Consider the following 16,297-nt stretch of genomic DNA (forward strand, 5'->3'; position numbering starts at 1 on the left):
TATATTAAATAAATGTTCTTTTAAAAGTAAACATAATTATGCAATATATATTGTAACTACACGATTACTTTTAGATATAAGTTTACGCAAACAATTAATTGTCAAGGTATTAACATCATGGACACATAATATTAATAATACAGATTAGTGGTTAGTGATTACCTTGGCAGCTGTCTCTACAATTAATTAATATTTAACAGAATAGACGGTTATGGAAAATGACAATGATGTTAATATTATAATAATTAATTTTGCTAATCTTTTAATACTCACATTTACATAATTTTATTGAATTTATTTACTTCTAAAAATATAAAATCCTTCTTGATTATAATACTTACGTGCTTTCAATTATATTATTATTTTTTGAAAATACCAACTAGATGATATTGTAAAAACATACTTTAAAATTCTTCAAAATAACAAATAAGAAATAAGTCTTAAATTCAAATGTACACTGTATTTTATTGCATTAAATTTAAAACAAGTTTGTTTCACTATTTTGAACAATACTATAAGGGTATTGTTACAAAATAAATAATTTTACAAAATTGATAATTCTCAATTATTTTATCTATAATTTTTTTATCTAAGAAATAAATATATTTAAATAGTAAATACAGTGATCACAAGATAAGATTTTAGAAAAAAGTCAAACTTAACAAATTAATTCTTAAAGGCGTGTGTTCGTATAACATTTTCTATTTTCAAAATTTAGCATTAAACAAAATAATTAATATTAAGAAAACAATTGAGGAATGTGAGCAAAATAATTAAAAAAAGACAGTTGTTCATGTAAATAATAACTGGCAATAACCCCTATAGGCTAGAACCAAAAAGTTAAAAAAAAACTGAAATTCCCTTAAACTAATACTTGCTACAACAAAATTTATCTATAAAAGAATAAAGACAAAAAGTAAACAATAAATATTATTTAATATTTACTAATAATATCTTCACCTAAATTATAAGACTAAACACACTTTAATAGAATCATAATATTATACAATATATAATGTTTATATTTTAAGAACAAAAATTATAAAACATGAACTTAATTTTAGTAGTTAGATGGGTAGACAATTTTGTCTTCTTATAATAGTGGCAGTACTGAATGTATAATAATAATTACAGACGTCGTGAAAAATTATTTACATTTAATTTTTTTTGAGAAAATTATTTTTCATTGCTCTATAATTAGTTCATTCAAAATATAATTTATTTTTGTAGAGTATTGCTCAAAAAAATGTGAAAAACAAACTTTCTCATATTTTTTTTTTTTTAAACAACAATCAAATATCATAATCTTTCTCATGGTCTATAAACAATTATTTTTTACTTTTTGGAGTATATTTAAAATTGATCTATTTTGTGACACAAAACATGAAATATTTATTCATCATAAATTTATAATAAAGACAATCAGCTATTAAATAACATTGAGAAGACAGAATAATACAATGTAACACATTTTCTAAATATAGTGATGTAGGGTACAAATCTTTTAATGGTCAACCAAAAAAACCATAAATAGCGTTATTATTTATCAATAAATTAAAAAAAATTTTAATTAATTTAATACACATACACATACACACACACACACACACCAATTGAATTTATAATTATTATCATATATTAAATATTTTTATTTCCTTGTTAGATAACAAATTAAAAATCAGCTCGAATGAAAACATTTTTTAAATTAAAGAAATTCTATAGAGAACATAATATTAAATATAGTACTTAGCTAAGTATATCCCAGAGTGGTTCTTCAGTCTTATTTGCATTCATTGACGTCTGGTCATAAGGAGATTTTTATTTTTGCAAATAAAAATAAATGCTCACACATACATGCAAGCATGCACATATTTACATCTCTATATTTATTTTTGTATAAATACACATTTATGTTAAACTATAATTTAATTTAATTATAACTTAAAATAATATAAATATTTATACAAAGTGGTAATTATTATTTGTTTTATAAAATTAAATACCAATCATGTAACTGTTAGTAGTTCAATACAACATAACTTCCAAATTTTTTTACCACCTTTACATAAAACATAATTGGGGTTAGCAGGGTTAGCTACTAAGATTATGTTTCTCTGAAAACTGCCATTTCCTAAAAACTCTACACAAACACTCTTAAGGGAGACATTAATAACATCCATTTTCATTCATCTTTGGCCTACCACTTTGACTGTTACCCTACATGGATGAAAGTCTTATAACTTCTTCATTATTAAATTTTCCTCGTTTAATGGACACAATATCTTAACCTAGTTCTCACTATGTTAAACTATTTTATCTTTATTTTTTTAACATAATATATTGAAATATGATTAAATTAGCTATTTTACATATCAAATAAAAAATTAGTAACTTAGTATTTTTAATAACAATAAACAATTGATATTCATCAATTTTTTTTATTAAAAATTTAAAGCGTAAAAGGCAAAAATTATATTTATGTTTCAGTTCATACTGGTTTAAATTGGTAACATATTCACTAAAAAATAAAATACATTAGATACAATAAAAATTCTCCATTAGAGTTGAAATATCATTAGAAAAATTACCTCTGGATAAAATTCTCCTAAAATATTATACTTTAGATGCCAAATATATTAACATATACTTTTCCCTAAATATTAATATTTATTTAATTAAAATATAAAGAACAACACAATAAAATTATACATAAAAAAATATATACAATTTTGTTTGCCACTGAGATAAACCTTTTTACCAGTGTATACAAAATATGAGTTTAAATTAAAATATTATTCATATTACAACACTAACTACAAACAAATTACATAATTACCCATCCAGTGAAGTAACAGAGTTATCTGACTTAGAGTGGTTCTGAGAATTATATGTGACAATAGGAGGTGGGTCTGTAAATACTAGATCCGCAAGTTCATCACAAATGGCATCTAACACTGCTTCAGAAGACTGACCGATCTGTTGTTCGCGTACCGGTATTGTTTGAACACCTGGTCTAATAGTAGTATAACCATCTACTTCATCAACGCCTTCATTAGCCATGGGCAAAAGTTGTTCAATAACTGGAGCTGTATTTCGTTTTTTGTTTTTTTTCCAATTCAAACCACCAATCATTTTCATGATTGGAAACGTACTACTTGCTGCTTCCCATACATTTACATAATTTTTTTTATTTGAATCTTCTGCTACCGTAGTTGTACTACAGAAAATAAAACAAAATTGTAATTATTATATAACAACAATTAGAATACACAATATACTACACATATAACATGATAAAATTAACAAGCAATAATTCTAATAAATTTTTTTTTTTTATCTAACAATAAGTATATTATATTAACATAATTAAGAATTAAAAAAATAATTAATCATACATATGCTATGAAAGTAATGCGTGTTTAAAATTATATTAACATACTTTTCACAAGGAAATAATCCTTGGCTCGGTTTCATTGGTGTGTAACTATCAACAAGTTCAATACCAGGCACCTCTGAAACTCTTTCCAACGTAGGTGACAAATAAGTATGAGAAGATGATGGAGGTGATCTGGAAATACCATGAACAGCTCCAGATAGTGCCCTTTTAATATCTACCGAAGACACTATAGATTTTGGAGGGGAACGACCAGTTGATTTATGAGTAAATGATGGATCAGGAGAAGGACAAAGTTTAGGTGATGACCTTGGTGATAAATCTGCTGGTGGCTGAATAGACAAGGTGCGACAAGTTGCTGAATAATGACGACGTGATTTTGAATTACAACTAAAATCAATTTCCATTCGATCGCCACCATCACTATGTTCAGACATACTTGTCGAACCAGATTGATAACCATTCCGAGGTAACCCAGTTGGGGGTAATCGACCACGGCTGCCCACAGAAAACGCACGTGTTCTTGTTCGATCAGCATTAATTCTAAAAATAAAAATGAATAGTTGTTTTTTATTATAAATCTACATTTATGAATTGTCAATATATATACTTGTCGATTTTTTCTCTTAAACCATCTGGTCTAGAACCAACAGAATAAGCTCGAGTAGGCCTTTCAATAGGTCCTTCGTCTTCAGATGGAGTAAGGTATGCACACACTTTATCCAAGTGTATGTCAGAAAAACGAGTGTCTGTAGAAGGTGTTCCAGATTCAATAGATCCTTGCTTACAATCCATGGATACATAATCAGACATTCTACCCACAGGTGCCATAGGAACATAGCCTTCAGGTGATTCAAATTCTGTTTGAGGCATTTCAGTAGGTTCTATTTTAATGTAATGTAATAAAAGAAAAATTATTAGTAATATTTTCTTTAAAAAAATGTATCATACTGAATTAACTAACAAATAATCAAAATAATTTTTTAATAACTACCATTACAGTAACAATGACCATGAACTTTGCATTCCCCCTCAATAAATTATTTGCAAATCATATTCAAGCTACAAATTAAATAATTATCTATAACAAAGTATTATTTATCTTATTTAGTTTTGTTTAAAAAAATTATGAAACATAACTATTTGAGACATCTCAGCATCTTATGGAAATATTCAAAAATTTTCAATTTATATTATTGTTATTGATTAACACTAGCTTAACAATATTTATCTTTATAATATATTGATGATTATTTATATTATAAAAGAATGAAATGTTTTGAATTTATTTTGTTGGAATGCACTATAATTAAATTTCTATTCAATACTTAGTATGAAAGCTTATCAGAAATTTTTAGAAATAGAAATAGAAGGTATCTCAAAGAGTTTTATGATATTCCCACCCAATATATTTGAATAAAAATTTCTGACCCGCTTGTATAATATGATTATCCAATTGACATGTACAATGTTGCTTTAAAACTATCAATACTTATTTTCTTAGTTGATTCATGCAATGATAGAAAAAAGTTAGGACAGAGTTTTAAGTATTTGTAACAATTTATTTTTTTATTTTTCATACTTATTTCACAATTAGAATTTAAATAAATTAAATTATTTTAAAACTATCATTATTTATTGGTACCAAATTATCTATAAAAGTGTTTTAAAAAAATTACCTTGTTTAGAATTACAATTTCCTTCCAGTGGCATAACATTAACGCAATTACTAGAAAAAGTGTATCCTGGTTTCATTGGAAGATATCCATCTGGTGGTGGAGATGTTTCAGACGTACCTAATAAATTTAAATTATTGAAAGTAACATGAACAAACAAGTTGTACCAATAAGATTGCTTACTAACCAGAAGGGTTTAAAGGAGCATATGCATCATCTAAATTGATGGGTGAGCCATATGGACTATTTGAATCACAACAAGAACCCGCCTATTTACATAAAAATTAAAATATTAGTAAACAATGCTAAGTAATCTAATTTAAAATATATTTTTAAATTAAAAATGTTTAACTTAATAACCATTATTATCCTTATAGTTGCAAACAATAATAATATAAGTAAGTAAAAATATTAACGTATAAAATAAACATTTCAAAATTAAAATTTATTAATTTTTTTAAAGAAATATGTTTGGTGGTTATGTTATCGTTATTAATAATGATTTTTAATAAATAAAAACTAACCTGAGAAGAGGAACTGGATTTGTTACCAACAATATTGTTGTTAATCAAGTTAATATTATTATTAACGTTACTGTCACTTGTTTGTCTTAAAGAATCTTCTTCTATAAAGAAAGAAATATAGAAGTTTTAAAAAATAAAATGAATAACCTTAAATAACAAAAATACCTTTGTCTAATGGAGTATAAGAAACAAAATCTTCTTGTTTTTCCTCAAGTATTGCAGACCGGTGGTCATTTAGACTAGAGTAAAAGGAAGATATCCCATCTGTGGTATCCATAGATTTTGAAAGTGATGAATCCCAGGTACCCAAATTAGAATCATTAAACCTAAATAAAGCATTGTTTATATATATATATATATTAAATTTTTTTTTTAAAGCCAATAATTTGTAACATACGCTGATAATGATGAAGATGCAGAAACACAATTGCAACCTTTGTGGAAAGTTTGTCTTGGAGATAAAATCCCATTGAAAGAACGGGTTGATGAAGTTATGTTTTCACTAATAGTGCGTGGTCGCAATGGCATGCTATCACAACGCTGTCTAACTGATCCTAAAAATAAGAAATTAAACCAATTTACTAACAAATTACAAACCATTTACTAAGAATAAATCAAATTTTATACTAATTTAATGTAAAATTTATATAAATTATAAAAATAATAATAAATCAAAAACATGAAAATTAAAATGCTTAATTTAAAATAAATTGTCTTTAACTGTTGATGAGTTACTCGAGTAACAACATTTTTATAGGAGCTGAAGGCACCCTTATTACTCTTAATCTAATATAGCAATGATATTATATTAAGAGAATGTATCACTGGTATTGTTGTCTGTCTTACAAGTGTATAACATAACAAAGTCACACTTAGCAAATCGTGTTGACCTTTGTTAGTTTAAAAATTAGAGTGAATCAAACTATAACAGAACTTTATTGTGAAAACATTATATATATTTGTATGTGATTTTGTATGATTTCAGTTTATAAATGAGTATTGATATTTTTAATTTACACTATATTATGTATAAAAAAACTTGTTAAAAAATTAAATTATTGTAAAAAATCTACAAATAAAAATTAAAAACAGATATGGTACTGGCCAATAAATTTTAAGGAAAGTTGATTCACTCTCATTTTTAAATTAACAAAGCTAAACGTCATCTGCTGAGCATATATTTCTTGTTTCACACTTGTAAGACACAGATAACAAATACCAGACTATAAATAGCTCTTTAAGAATATTGTTTGCAAACTTTAAATATAAATAATATTCAACTTGCAAATTCATTTTTTTTTTTTTTTTTTTTTTTAATAAACCTCAGTGTATATAAAAAAAATTAAATTATAAATATTTAATATGATTGTAACATTAGTAGAATGATAACTTGAAGAGTTTTAGTTTAGTTAATTTATTTTTACCAATCATTTAAGAAAACATTAGGAAATGTAGGGAAACCATTTTACCTTAAAGCAGGGATGGTAAATATATGGCAAGCGAAAAGATTTTGAGGGCACGCAATAAATTAAAATATATTTATTACATAAATATATGTAATTTTTTTTTTACAATATACTATATAATGTATAGTATTTTTCATGGCACATTAAAAAAAAAAGGTAATTTTTGCCACGTAGCGTTCAAATGGTTTGTCACCCCTTTTGAAACTACAATTGAGTTATTCTATTACCAAAAATAATTAACTTAGGTATTCACAATTACTTTTTAATCTTATATATTATAAACTTTTTTTATTAATACAATATGTATAAGAAATACAATGAATAATGCTTATTAAATGGAAGGAAAATTACAATACTTTTAATTTTTGATCTATAATTTTTATAAAACTGATTAAAAAAAAATATACATACCAATAAGAATAAAAAAAATAGTTACCATTTAAAATTTGCAATCATAAAATCTTAAATAGGTTAACGTAAAATATAAATAGATTGTACATTTAAATAGTCTCGCCATAAACATTCAAGTTACCAATATTTTAAATTAAATTACCTGCACGAGCTAAATCAACATTTCCATTATTTAAAGTTGAGGAACTTTGACTATTATTTTTATACCGAAGCCTAGGGTGATTCTCATCTAAAATGTTATTATCAAGCAGTTAATGACAGGAAATTTGATCAACTTTATAGAAAACATACCATCAAAACAACTAGAACGTTGTCTAATTGGACAGTTAATTAGTCTTGATCCTTCATTAAATGACGATGATCTCATTCTAAATCTAGGGTCATGATTTCGACTTGCTGCACCCATTATAGTTTCATGAACACTAGTTGCCACATCACTATTCCATGTATCCATCCATATATGACCAGAACCAAATGGAGAACTTTGTCCTACTTCCATGTAAAAAAATGTACCCAAAGCCCCACAACGACGAATACTAGACAGCTTTAATAAATAAAACAAATATAATTTTATTGATGATTTAAAAATATAAAAATATAAATTAATGTATATAAATACCATAATATCCATAGATTTTTGTTCTTTTGATTTAGTGGGATACTTCATAATGCTCACTTTTTTGTCGCATAAACAGAGTCCAGTCATCCCTATTAAATTTGCATTCATTCCCAACTCTTTTTTCAGTATAGAGATGTGCCAAATATGCTCTGCAAAATGAAATGTAATTAGAACATATTAATACACTATACACAAAATAATAAAAATCTATATCACTAAATACCGAAAGGTTCTTTGAGTGAAACACCAGGTCCAAAATCTTTTGTAGCTCGTTGTAGAACTAGCATAAGGTCCAACCACTCGTCAAGTTCTTTGTCAGTATCAAATTGTATATAAAAGGAGCTTTCCTTAGTGTACAAACATATAAGTGTCTTTTTAGTACGCGCATCTACACGTTTGTCGATATTGAAGCAAGACTTTAACACAATTACTCTATAATAATATATATAACAAAAGGATATATAATAATATATAGCTGATAAAAATATAAGAACATTTAATTCAATTAGGTAGTATGTAAAACATACTTTTTAGGCAATGCATTATTTCTCCATTTTTTTTCAGTTTCATAATATTCAAGACGTGCAGGTCCACCACCTGCAGTCGCTTCTCGAAGTACAAAAAATTTTTTTCTCATACTCTTATTTTTTTTTAAGTATCCAATTTTAACAACACCAGCCATAGCATTTCTAGGCTTAGGTGAGTCAGTAAGTTGGGCTAATAATAAGCTCATTTTAAATAATTTCTGAAAAAAAAAAAAACTATTAGGTATCACATTCATTAGTTATTGTAAAATATAATATAAGTCACATTGTTACTAAAAAAATGTATAGGTACCATAAAACACATTGTTAAGTTATTTAAGTATTACTCAAATATAGGTTTAAAAAAAAAAAAAATGAAAATGAAAAAATAGCTAGGTTAAAGGCTATACTATTGCATTTAACAAAGATAAATGATATATTATTAAAAATGAATGAAATTACATTCTAAAGACTGCTTGAACTACAGGTCAACAAATAAAAATAAAATATATATAGGTACTCATTTAGTAATTATTAAATTGGGATAATATGAAATTCTTATCATTAACAAAACAAACAATAAATGTTAGAAATGGGAAATTCACAAACAAACGAGATATTAAAAACAGCAATTATTTTTCAGGTTACAAGCTATAAGCCAATAGATTCATTTAAATAAATATAATTAAATAGGAACTAGTTATTATCTGTATCATTATTCATTTTTATTTTAATACAAATTTGATGAAATAATTAATAGTATGATTAGAGTACAACCAATGCAAAAAAAAGTAATGACACATTTAATGAATTTTTATAATCCACCCACCATAAACCCTATAAATGTTTTTAACACATTTGGTAACAAACTAGGCCCTGTTACCCGTTAATTTAATAATTCAAATTTAAATATATAAGTTACTGGTAAACTAAAAAAAAATTGTATTTAATTATTTAATTAGTATTTTTATAATATTACCTAATTGAAAAAAAAAATGTATTTTATTATTAAACAAATATCACTGGTTTTACAATACAATAATGACAAAAATATGTTTTTGGTTTTATAATGTAGACTAATAGTACAAATTATGCTAATATAAATTAATAATCTAACTTAAATACAATTAATGATAAAAATAAATGGTTTATTATAGAACATTAGAATAAAACGAAAATACATTCCTAATATGATATCACAGTCTTCTCACCAGATAGATTTTAAAAATATCAATAAAAACCATAATTTATTGGTAGTTCAATGTTCTAGATAGTATCTAATTATGCTCTATCTATATTAAAATTAGTTTTTGTAGTTTTTAAAAGATTTAGTTTAATGCAGATTTAAAGGATTTATTGAGAATGATGGTCTAATTTAAATAGAAGTGAACACACTTTACCACAAACCAATGTTTTCCATTTTCGTGGACCCTTAAAATTATATTTTTACTAATTAATCTAATGTTTTTAAAGCTTACACAGAACTGCTCACCTGAATAGGATTTACTATGCAGCACATTTTTTTAAAATAAAAAACGCGTTGTTTTTATTAATACTTCTATTTATTTAATAATAACAATATTTCAATTTTTTTTTTTTAATAATTAAAACTATAGAAAATATAATAAAATATAATAACATAGAAAATAATTCAATGTTAGTATAACCAAGGGTGTTACCCTATTTACATATGATGCAGCCCCAATTTTCTTTTTTGTTGACATGGTCTCCTTGCAGGTCAGAATCGACCCTAGGGGGTTGATATAGACCATTTAGAGAACTCTGCTTTAAAGTAATTCACATATTTTGAAGTAAGTGGAGTAGTAATTTGGAGTTAATATGTTGGTATACCTATGTAACTCATGGGATTATTGCCGTTTGAAAGCTATAGTGATGTGACTAAATTTGTTTTCATTAGTTTATACATTTTAGTTGTGCCAGATTTTAATACAATAAAGATAATATTGAAATTAATGATGAACATATATTAAAATATTAAAAATTTCATGAACAGAGAGATTGCTGTTTGGCCAACGGGAGATGGACAATCGACCGACAGGACAATCGACCGACAACCAAAATACCGACAAGACTATTAACCGACAGGGTCGATCGACCGACAACCAAAATACAGACAAGACAATCGATTGACAATAGTTTCTGGAGCATGGTTATGTTCGTTGTTGGTTCTTAACTTTTGTCTTCCATCAATTAAAATTGTGGACGCACGTTCTTTACATTTATAAAGCACTTTTTTCTCACAATTCCAGTAAAAGAGATTGTTTCTATTTTTATCTTTTACCATCAAATATCCATTTACTACTAATTTTTTTCGGCCTTGTTGTGACGAGAATATTGCAATATCCTCCATTATACTTATATAAAATACGCACAGAGACTGCGTGTATCTTCGTCGGATCAACTAAATTTACATAGTTGGAAAAAGGTATCGCGCGTTAATTGAGTTCTCGTTGTCGTGCGATAAAATTTTTCGATTAGATAAAAACATTAAACGAATCGGAACTGCTTATCCATTTCTGGACTAATATTTATATCTAAAATGTTCTAACATCCGATAATTTCGGTATAAACCACATTATTCTGAGGCTTAGTTTTAATTTTAAAAAAAAAACGTTTTCTTTGTAATATACATTATTAACAATAATATACCAATATTATACATTATACACAGATTTTAAAACAAGAATATAAATATAAAGTGAAATTAAATTACAATATATTATATTATTGTCAATCGATTGTCTTGTCGGTATTTTGGTTGTCGGTCGATTGTCCTGTCGGTTGATTGGTTGTCGGTCGATTGATCCAGACCCTTGGCCAACATATTTAGCAACATAAGTATCTATAAGAAATAAGTTGATCCGCTAAAACTAATATTGAATAGATGAAGAGCTGTTACTATGATTTGTAGAATTCATTCTGCAGATGATACAATTTTATTTTAAAAAGCATATTCAATTTAACTCCTAGTCAACATAAAAGTCTGGAGTGCAGTATTGTTTATCCTTAAGTGATTTGGTAAGTTGAATCTGCTATTGATTTGGTAAGGTATATTGTGTAGTGTTGGTTCCAGAAGCTAAATTGTGCATTTAAAATAGAATTAAATTTTTGATGATTTATGTGGAAACTCGTGATAAGTAAAAAAAAACAGTTAGATACTTACAAATTTATCAAAATTCATTTTATTTAAATAATTTAAACATTCAAAGATAGTAAAAAATATCTGTGTCACTATGTGTAGGTAGTAACATTTTAAACAATAATATACTATGAAAACTAAAATAATATTAAATTTTTAATTGATATTCAATATTACGCAAACATATCTTTTATACCTATTAATACCTATTATTCACTAGAGGAAATTTTTTTTTTAAGAATTTGTTATAATAGCATTTATGGACTTACCTAATAAAATTGTACACATACAACTATATCAAAAATGAACAATAATGATTTAGATAGTACATATTTGTATTTGAGGATAATTACAAAATATGTATTTGTTTTATTTTTTTTTTTTATCAGTAATCTACACAATTTTAGTATGATAATACTCAAGTATCAAGTAGTACACTTATATGCTCTACCTACAAAATAATAAATATATATTCATTGAAATTAATTATTAACAATTATTATCTAAGATACCTTTACCCATCAGTTATTATCAATAAAAACAAAAATATTGAATTATAAGCCAGAAGCAGAGATTATTTAATAATTATATGACAATACCAACCATTAGGTTTAATTCTTGATTGTAAAAACAATGTAAAGCTATAAACAATGAGAAGAACTGAGTACATTAATGTAAAGTTTAAAAAAAAATACTGCAATAGAAATATCTACCTACTTACCTACCTATAACTTGTATACACTATAAACAACAATAAGTTGAAGAATTAATAAAAAATGTAACAATTAATCAATAAGCATATGTTAAAAATGAAAAGTATGATTTCTCTATGATTATGTTACTTTTAAATATCATGAAAAATTATAAATATATTTTAAATACATACAACTACAAAATGAAAAAAAAATTATTATTTAGAAAAAAAACAATTATACCTAAATTGTAACACAACAGTACCATCAAATACTTTTTTAGAGCGATAATTATATTAAATGACTTGTTACTCAAACAAAATATATTACTTTACTTAGTATAATTTAATCAACAGTTCTAATAATTTATTAATTGTATATTTATCTAACCTAACCTACCTAGTTGTGCCTACCACTCATTGGATGGAATGTTTAGAAGTAATATAATTATCAATAGCATTCATGCACTATTAAATTCGTTGGTTCGAAAAATTGTATTTTAAACTTTATCTAATACATAATTTGAGTTGAATAAACAAAATATAGATTTGTTTATGGGTAGTAAAAATTATTCATGTTGAGAATCTCAATACTTTAAAATACCTCCAGGTAAACAAAACAAGTATATAAACCCGTATATAAACAAAAAATTTGTGTGATACCCATTAAAACTCATTATGTTCAGAAACATCCTAATAGTTATCAATTTTTTTTTGTACTTATGCATTTTATTTTTTCAACAAAACAATGCAACACAAATTATAATTATCTTTGTTTAAGTTTAATGATCGATTTTAGATAATCATTTAAAATTAAGGAACAATAGGTATTTTATTAAGCTTTACAATAAAACAAACATTTAAAAATAATAATCAAACAGAAAAAGCATGGACTGGTAGTTTAAGAGAAATTCTGTTATCAAGGTTATTCCGTAAGTATAGTAGGTACCTATACTAATGCATCAAAAAAAAAACATTAATTCACTTGAAATTAAGATGTATACCTAGGTATGCAAGATTTTTATGTGGCACAATACAATTGCTAATGTTTTCTTATTAATCATAGTTAAAGTGATAAAGCAAAAAATTTTAATTCACTTCATAAATGCTATAGAGGTCAACATTGTCAAATGCATACAACTGATGATAATGCAACATTAATTGGTTTATAGACACCTACAATTGGCATTAAAAACAGAGTTAAAACTAATAAAAAAATTTTATTCCTACATATCAATAGGTTTAGCAAATGCGTAATCATCAGTTAAACACTATTGAATGTATTGATTATTTAATTTATGGACCGTGAAGTGTATAGCTGCAGTCGATAGCAGCACAAATCCACGAACGGCAACCGTCTGATAGGTACAAAACAATGTTTTAATATCACAAGGTACCGAATTCCAATAACATAAGTAGGTATAAGTGTATAACACCATACAAAGACTCGATTGATAACTGTACAAAATGTATCATAGAAGAACGGAAAAACTTATAAAAAAATGAAATTAAAAAATGAATCAATTTTTGTCAGGTAATATCTTGCGAGACGAGATAGAGTTAGACATCTTCGAAGACAACAATAATAAAAACAACATTAAAATCCAATCTATAACACGACATTGTTATTGTTGTAGGCGTGTGTAATAATAGTGTGGGAATAATAGGCATAGGTACACCACACTACACCAATAATACGTTAGGTACCTATCCATTCAAGAACGGGCAGTTATGTCAAGGGCATGCACTGTTTACGTTATTATCGTTCCGTTTTTTTTTTCATTCTTTTACACAATTGCTCGCAATAAAAATAACACGCAATAAGTAACATACCTACTTCTCGTGTGGTATTTCCTTTCGCATGTGCGTATCCCAACACACTCGGTTTTCGCGTTCCGAACTATAATATTAATAATATTGTACCGTACACGAACTGACTAGAACCGACGTGGCCACACATAGCACTACAATAATAATAGTAATAATAATATTACGATTTTCGCGCACACGCCGTCTATTACACGGCCACGAAAACGTGCGTCGCAGTAGCTATATCACACGGCACACCACGATAGGTACGTACGGCTCGCGTATCGCAAACGAACAAATGTATAAATGTAATATCACACTGTATTGGTGTGAATTATTAATCTGTTGTTTCCCGTGTATCGTAAAAAAAAAATTACTTAAAATAATTATATATCCATACACGGTGCGCGGAGCACGAGGGCGTCGAAAACGACGATAAATAAGAGGAATACGATACGACAACACGCGCGTACGAGACGATATCGTTTCAACAACAACGAACACTACGGGTAAAACGCGGTACGACGACGGTCAGTGGTGGAGTCTAGCACGATAATTCGGAACATGCTGCTGCTGCCTCGACGACGACAGCGGCGGACGGGGCTCATTGGAAATCGGCGAAAACCCTTTCTGTCACTGACCACTGCGGCGGCGGCAAGTTGGCGATAACGACGAGTACAACAACAATAACAAAAACAATCAAAACGACGACACGCGAGAAACACACCGACGGCAAAGACGATTTCGAGAACGCGGTTATTGCCACTTTAACTACTTCTGAATTCACCGTATCGTTATTGTTAATGGAAAACATTTTCCGCAGAAAAGTCATGTGGATACGTAAGCGCCACCATAGACAAGTATACTACCACTGTGTGTTGTTATTTGGTGTGTGCGTATATGTGTGTGTCTGTGTGACGATTAATCAGCGCGTATTCCTATAGATGTAAACAAGTGGTGCGCATGCGCGCGTATCCCCGCCTTCTCACGCGCGGGTCATGTTGACCGTTGAACCGTGCAAACAACAACATTACAACGAAAACAACATTTTTCCCATAGCGGCGTGGCCGCGTTGTGTGTTTTTCGCTCTGTCGGTCTACTGCGCAGTCAGCTGCACTGTTCTCTCTTTCACAAAAAAAAAAAAATAATAATAATAACAAATAAATAAATATCGATCGTTATAATAATAATATTATTATTATAATTATTACTATCATTATCATCATTCATCATCATCATCGTGTTGTTCTTCCCAGAAGCGGTTTGAGTATACTGTTTTTGGTGCACTGCACCACCAATGTTGGGGGGAGGGGGGTTGGTCTTGGTTGAGTATGTGCTGACCGAAATGTTTAATTTTAATGTTCAATAAATGAATAAATAGTAATAAAGTACCTAATCATTGACATTTGATAAATGATAATCGTGGCTGAAACTGTTGAAAGCGTAGAGTTAAGATTATATATAGTATAAACTATAAACTTATAAAAAAATATTTATTTGTAATTTCTATGATGAAGGGGGGATGGGTGGGTGTATATGTATTGTCTTGCCTCTTGCACCACTAAGTATAATACATTCAAACCGCCTCTGGTTCTTCCGCGACATAACCAGCGGCCGGTACAACAACACACGCGTAAATCAGTATATTATTATGGGTTAATTATATATTTATACATAATCAACAGCGATATTACATCCGTGTTACTATATACCATATACAATAATATACCATTATACGTATATTATAGGATAATATGGAGGTATACGCCAAAGAATATAATATAGAGAAGACCATCATAATAATGATATTGATAAGCTAATATTAGCGACTGTTCTACTTGATCATCTTCGGTTTTTTATACGTCTTGAATTCTCTATACACTTAATAAACCCCTCCTGAAAGCAACAAAAACCAAATAACCTTTAACTCGAAGTGCACGTCGTGTACGTTTTATTATGCTATCAAGTTTGTAAAGCCCCAGTATAATAATATTACAATTATAATTCTTTGACACGACAATAA

General features: G+C 27.3%; 1 protein-coding gene across 3 annotated transcripts; it reads right to left on the minus strand.

Moving 5' to 3' along the window:
* Positions 1 to 445: 445 nt before the first annotated feature.
* Positions 446 to 15,186, minus strand: chico (insulin receptor substrate 1 chico). 3 transcript variants are annotated; one of them, XM_015508612.2, is made up of 14 exons: positions 14,303 to 15,186; positions 8,618 to 8,835; positions 8,314 to 8,522; positions 8,091 to 8,239; positions 7,763 to 8,015; positions 7,614 to 7,700; positions 5,992 to 6,148; positions 5,760 to 5,920; positions 5,595 to 5,695; positions 5,258 to 5,339; positions 5,074 to 5,190; positions 4,005 to 4,278; positions 3,440 to 3,937; positions 446 to 3,217 (listed from the first exon to the last, which is right to left on the minus strand). In XM_015508612.2, the coding sequence occupies exons 2-14, from the start codon at positions 8,821 to 8,823 to the stop codon at positions 2,833 to 2,835; spliced, it is 2,679 nt and encodes an 892-aa protein (XP_015364098.1). In that variant the 5' UTR covers positions 8,824 to 8,835; positions 14,303 to 15,186; the 3' UTR covers positions 446 to 2,832. The 3 variants fall into 3 exon arrangements, with proteins under 3 accessions (XP_015364098.1, XP_015364090.1, XP_089081952.1); XM_015508604.2 differs by having other exon boundaries at positions 14,299 to 15,185; XM_089225826.1 differs by lacking the exon at positions 7,614 to 7,700 and having other exon boundaries at positions 14,299 to 15,186.
* Positions 15,187 to 16,297: the final 1,111 nt, after the last annotated feature.

The sequence above is a fragment of the Diuraphis noxia genome, unplaced genomic scaffold (assembly GCF_037042655.1).
Source record: "Diuraphis noxia isolate RWA-SAM2 unplaced genomic scaffold, SU_Dnox_SAM2 contig0004, whole genome shotgun sequence".
In the NCBI taxonomy this organism is placed as follows: Eukaryota; Metazoa; Arthropoda; class Insecta; order Hemiptera; family Aphididae; genus Diuraphis; species Diuraphis noxia.

Coding starts and splice junctions, on each gene's coding strand:
- chico (XM_015508612.2), bottom strand. CDS start 8,823: ATGAGCTTATTATTAGCCCAACTTACTGACTCACCTAAGCCTAGAAAT. Junction 6,149..7,613: donor TGTTGATTTAGCTCGTGCAG/GTAATTTAATTT, acceptor TCTTATTTTTAG/GATCAGTTAGACAGCGTTGT. Junction 3,938..4,004: donor TTAAGAGAAAAAATCGACAA/GTATATATATTG, acceptor TTTTATTTTTAG/AATTAATGCTGATCGAACAA.